Below are 4,254 nucleotides of genomic sequence, written 5' to 3' on the forward strand. Positions count from 1 at the left end.
GGTGGCACGAGACCTATAGCGATAGGCGACATGTTGTATAGGGTAGCTACAAAGGCGATCCTGTCTACCCTATACAAGGATAACATGCTCCTACCCTGTCAGCTAGGGGTCCGAAGCCCCGGGGGGGTTGAGCCAGCGATATACCTGCTGGAAGAGTCAATCATAGGGGCTAATAGGGCGAAGGCCAGGTCTATTATGTCACTAGACATGAAGAATGCCTTTAACCTAGCCCCTAGGGTAGGCCTAGCCACGGCTATTACCCTATACGCCCCTACCTTCTATCGGGCGGCCAGATGGGCCTATAACGACCCGGCAGTGCTGTTTTTACAGGATGGGTCCACTATCGCAAGCGCTGAAGGCGTACGGCAGGGAGACCCCCTCAGTGCCTTCTTCTGGTCCCTCACATACAGGCCCACCCTACAGGCCCTACAGAAGGCCCTACCTGGCGATATAGTGGTCTCGTACCTAGACGATACCTATGTCGTCTCTAAGAGGGACGATATAAGGCCTATAATACAGCAGGTCTTCCAGCAGTCACCCTTCCAGCTGAACCTGACGAAATCCACCTTCCAGCACCTGGATACAGTGCAGGAACAAGGAATACAGGCCCTCCGCACCTATATAGGGCCCCTACAGCACCGAAGAACCTTCCTACAGGGTAAGATAGACACCTACAAGAGAACTCTATCTACCCTACAGGCCCTCCCTAAGCAGTACGCTCTACTGCTTCTTAGAGGAAGTATGACCTTCCTACTAAGGCACCTCCTTCGCCAGCTCTACCCTATAGGGCTCCTCGACCTATACGAAGAAATCGACCGCCTTACCCTAGAGGCTGTTGAGCAAATTGCCTCAATCAACCCACAGGCACCCACAAGCATCAACCAAGACCTACTAGCACTCCCTATACGGATGGGAGGGCTAGGAATCACCCTATACAAGGAAATGCCAAACAACCTCTATAGGGTAGCGAAAACGAACGCAATTCCTACCCTAAATAAGCTACGAAGGGGCCTAGTCAACATGAACACAGACTTCCTACCCTACGACAGAGGAATCAACCCAGGCACCCTATACGTACCTACCCTAGGGCCTACGAAGACCCACACGATCCAGGAAATCAACCAACAACGCCTCAAAAGAATCCAGAACCAGCTTACCCTAGAGGGAAAGCGTGCCCTACAGGAAAATTCGACCTACCTAAGCCGCCGCTGGCTAGAGGTCCTGCCTACTACTAAAAACAACCAACTGGCAGACTTCAACGTCACGGAGGGCCTTAGGGTACGCCTTATAGCACCTGTGAGGGCCTTAGACCTACCCTGTACCTTCTGTGGTACAGTGGTCAAGATAGGGCATGAAGACACCTGTAAGGGTGCTGAACGCCACTGGAAAATTCGCCACGATACGATCCTACGGGCACTAGCAGCCGCAACAAAGACCACCCTAGGCTCTACCCTAGAGCCACAGCTGCCAGGGCGCACAGGGCCTCGACCAGACCTCTCCACCCACTATAAAGGCTCTATACGGTACTATGACCTTCAAATAGTGGCCATCAACAAGCCCTCCGCAGCCACGGACCCCCACAGTACCCTACAGGAGGCTGCAACAGCGAAGAGGGCTAAATACAGTGCCCTAGGCCCTGACTTTTACCCTCTAATCATCTCTGCAGGCGGCCTGATGGAGAAGTCAACAGCGAAGACCTATAAGGACCTACAGGCCTCTATAGGACCTGTGGCGGCCACCTACCTTGATACAGTCATCTCCCTTACCCTATATAAGACTAGGGCACACTCAGCAGCCTCTATCGCAAAATCAAGGCAGATATCGAGCGTACCCTGGAGTACAATCAGGCAGAACCTTCGAGGGGGACCAGCCACACAAGCCACTAGGCCCCTACGCTTCCATAGGGCCTCTGAAGACCCCCGAAGCCACACCTTCCAGTGGGAACCAGAAGGTCCACAGTGGCCAGCAGCCCCTAGGCCACAGAACCCCCAGGGAGCCTCTATAGAGCCCCACAGAGCCTCTATAGAGCCACAGAGAACCCACAGGGCCTCTATAGAGCCACAGTGCTCTACACAGGCCCGGCTGTCCTCACAGGCGCCCCTACAGCGCCTACGAAAGCGCTATGGCCTCTAGCCGAGCCTTACTATAGGGTAACCTACCCTATAACTACTTAGTAGTTATCCTAGCTACCTAGAAGCTCCCTTCTAACTACCTAGGAACTACTACTCTACTATAGAGTACTACTCTATAATAGGCTTATAGAAAGGACTCTATAATAGCTATTTTTAGCTTTTCTACAGTAGAACCCTATCTATAGCCCTATCTATAGGGTAAATCTACTCTAGTAGGATATTACCTTTCTATAAAGGCTCCTTAGCCTTCCTCTAAAGGAAGATAGAGTCTTTACTCCCTTTTAGTGTATTTACCTTCTATAGCCTTAGAGCGCACAGCTTAGCTATAAATATAGTCACGGTTCTAACCCTAACCCTAAGAATACATGGTGCACTGATACCTTACCACGAAGGGCTCGGCCGTTTGCCATTACACTCTAGCCCGACAAATCCATACACTAGAGCAATAAATAGCCCTCCCTGCATGCAGCCATCGCACCGGAACCTACCTTTCGCGGATTGACGAAGCGCAAGACTCAACTCACCACTCTCATCATCTCGCCAGCCGTCTATACCGACATCCGACAGCGCCTTAGAGTAATGGTCAACTCGAGCCAGATCCCCAGTGGATATGTCCTGCAATGGGACGCTGGGGCGAGCCAGAAGCACATCTCTGCATTAAACAGCAGGGTGGGAAGCCTAGGCGGCACAAAGCCAAAGTACTGTCACTCTTACGACAACTGCAGACGGTCTCGTGTCAAGTGCTCTGGTGGGCAGCCCTGCATCCGCTGTACAAAGTCGTCATCCAATGCATCGTCCTGCGTGTACAGCATTTCACAGCGCTAAGGCGGGCGCAAGGCGAGGCGCCCGAGTTCGAGGGACAGCTCCTCGTCGTCCTTCGCCGCCTCCTCAACACCAAGTGGTATCTTTGCTTTAAGCGACGCACGGCCAGCTGCTGATAACCTTATGGCACCTGTATGTGTATTCTGACAACAAAGTAACTCTTCTTATCTCTCGACCGCTGTTGATAAGAACTTACACAACGTAGATGGACATCACCCCGGAGGATATGCAGCACAATATGATGCAGCCATCAACAGCCAGCTTTCTCCCGACGCCCACCTCTGGTCCCGCGCTCTCCCCATTCAACCTTGGCCTGCCTACCGACACGGCTGCGAATGACTATTGGAACACAAGCCCCTGCAATTGCTACGTACTAAATCAGTCGTTTGTCAACCGTATCGACGCTATTGTCAAGGAGCCAGCCGCATTCGCCCTCGATACAGTTCTGTGCTCTCTGCAGGATGTAGCCGCACACATCGCCAGCTATTTTAACTGTCCTCACTGTGGTACTAGCTGTCCCTGCCTGATGAATTTGGCCATGCTTCACCAGCGCCAGGTGGCGTTGATGTGTGTCATTGCAAAGAACCCGTCCGCATTCATCGGCGGACCCGCTAGTGACAACCTCCACTTCACTCTTGGACTCTACCAGCTGCCAGAGCAAGATAATGTGATGTTTAAACGTCTAGTCATTCTCTCCGCGGCACGCAACATTGACCAACTCGTTACCAACTTCGACGACTCTATCCGGGCCCATCAGGACTTAGAATTCACGGGCAGCGTTGTCTCGGAGACTGAGTCTGCAAAGCTGAATCTAAGGTGGCTATTAGACGTCTCAAGAAATCTCAAGAGTAGACTAAAGGCTATTTTTTATATCCTCAAAAAGCCCGAGTGGGCGGCATACTAGCCACTTCATATACATAACATATAATGGAGAGAAGGCTTGGCATCTTAAAATAGCAATAATAGAAATACAGAAAAGGCCATAAATGGAGGCTATTGTTTATTACCATGTATAGATACATTTGTATTAGGTTAGCCCTGCCTGTTATGCTTATGTACAACTCATAGGTCAGGCATTACATAATTCATCAGTGAATTCATCTCAATATTAACTAGCGAATAATAAGTATGCGGGAACTTGTGGCCGCTGCTACGTTGCTACTGCTAAGTTGTCCACTTACTCCTCATAGCGGCGTAATGTTGTAACAGCCTGGCCAATTGGTCCGTCCGTCTATTCCTCCAGCATGGCAAAACCACACTGCTACTAACTATCTCATTCACCAGTAGCTTCTAGAACTCG

General features: G+C 51.0%; 2 protein-coding genes across 2 annotated transcripts; both read left to right on the top strand.

The window, feature by feature from the left end:
• Window positions 1-207: 207 nt before the first annotated feature.
• On the top strand, window positions 208-2,133 carry ISF_10023 (reverse transcriptase; the record flags this gene model as incomplete). Its single annotated transcript, XM_018853667.1, has 1 exon — window positions 208-2,133. One exon carries the CDS (start codon window positions 208-210, stop codon window positions 2,131-2,133), a length of 1,926 nt encoding a protein of 641 aa, XP_018699189.1.
• Window positions 2,134-3,159: 1,026 nt separating this feature from the next.
• On the top strand, window positions 3,160-3,858 carry ISF_10024 (hypothetical protein; the record flags this gene model as incomplete). The annotated part of the gene is made up of 1 exon (XM_018853621.1): window positions 3,160-3,858. One exon carries the CDS (start codon window positions 3,160-3,162, stop codon window positions 3,856-3,858), a length of 699 nt encoding a protein of 232 aa, XP_018699190.1.
• Window positions 3,859-4,254: the final 396 nt, after the last annotated feature.

The sequence above is a fragment of the Cordyceps fumosorosea genome (assembly GCF_001636725.1).
Source record: "Cordyceps fumosorosea ARSEF 2679 chromosome Unknown scaffold_163, whole genome shotgun sequence".
Lineage (NCBI taxonomy): Eukaryota > Fungi > Ascomycota > Sordariomycetes > Hypocreales > Cordycipitaceae > Cordyceps > Cordyceps fumosorosea.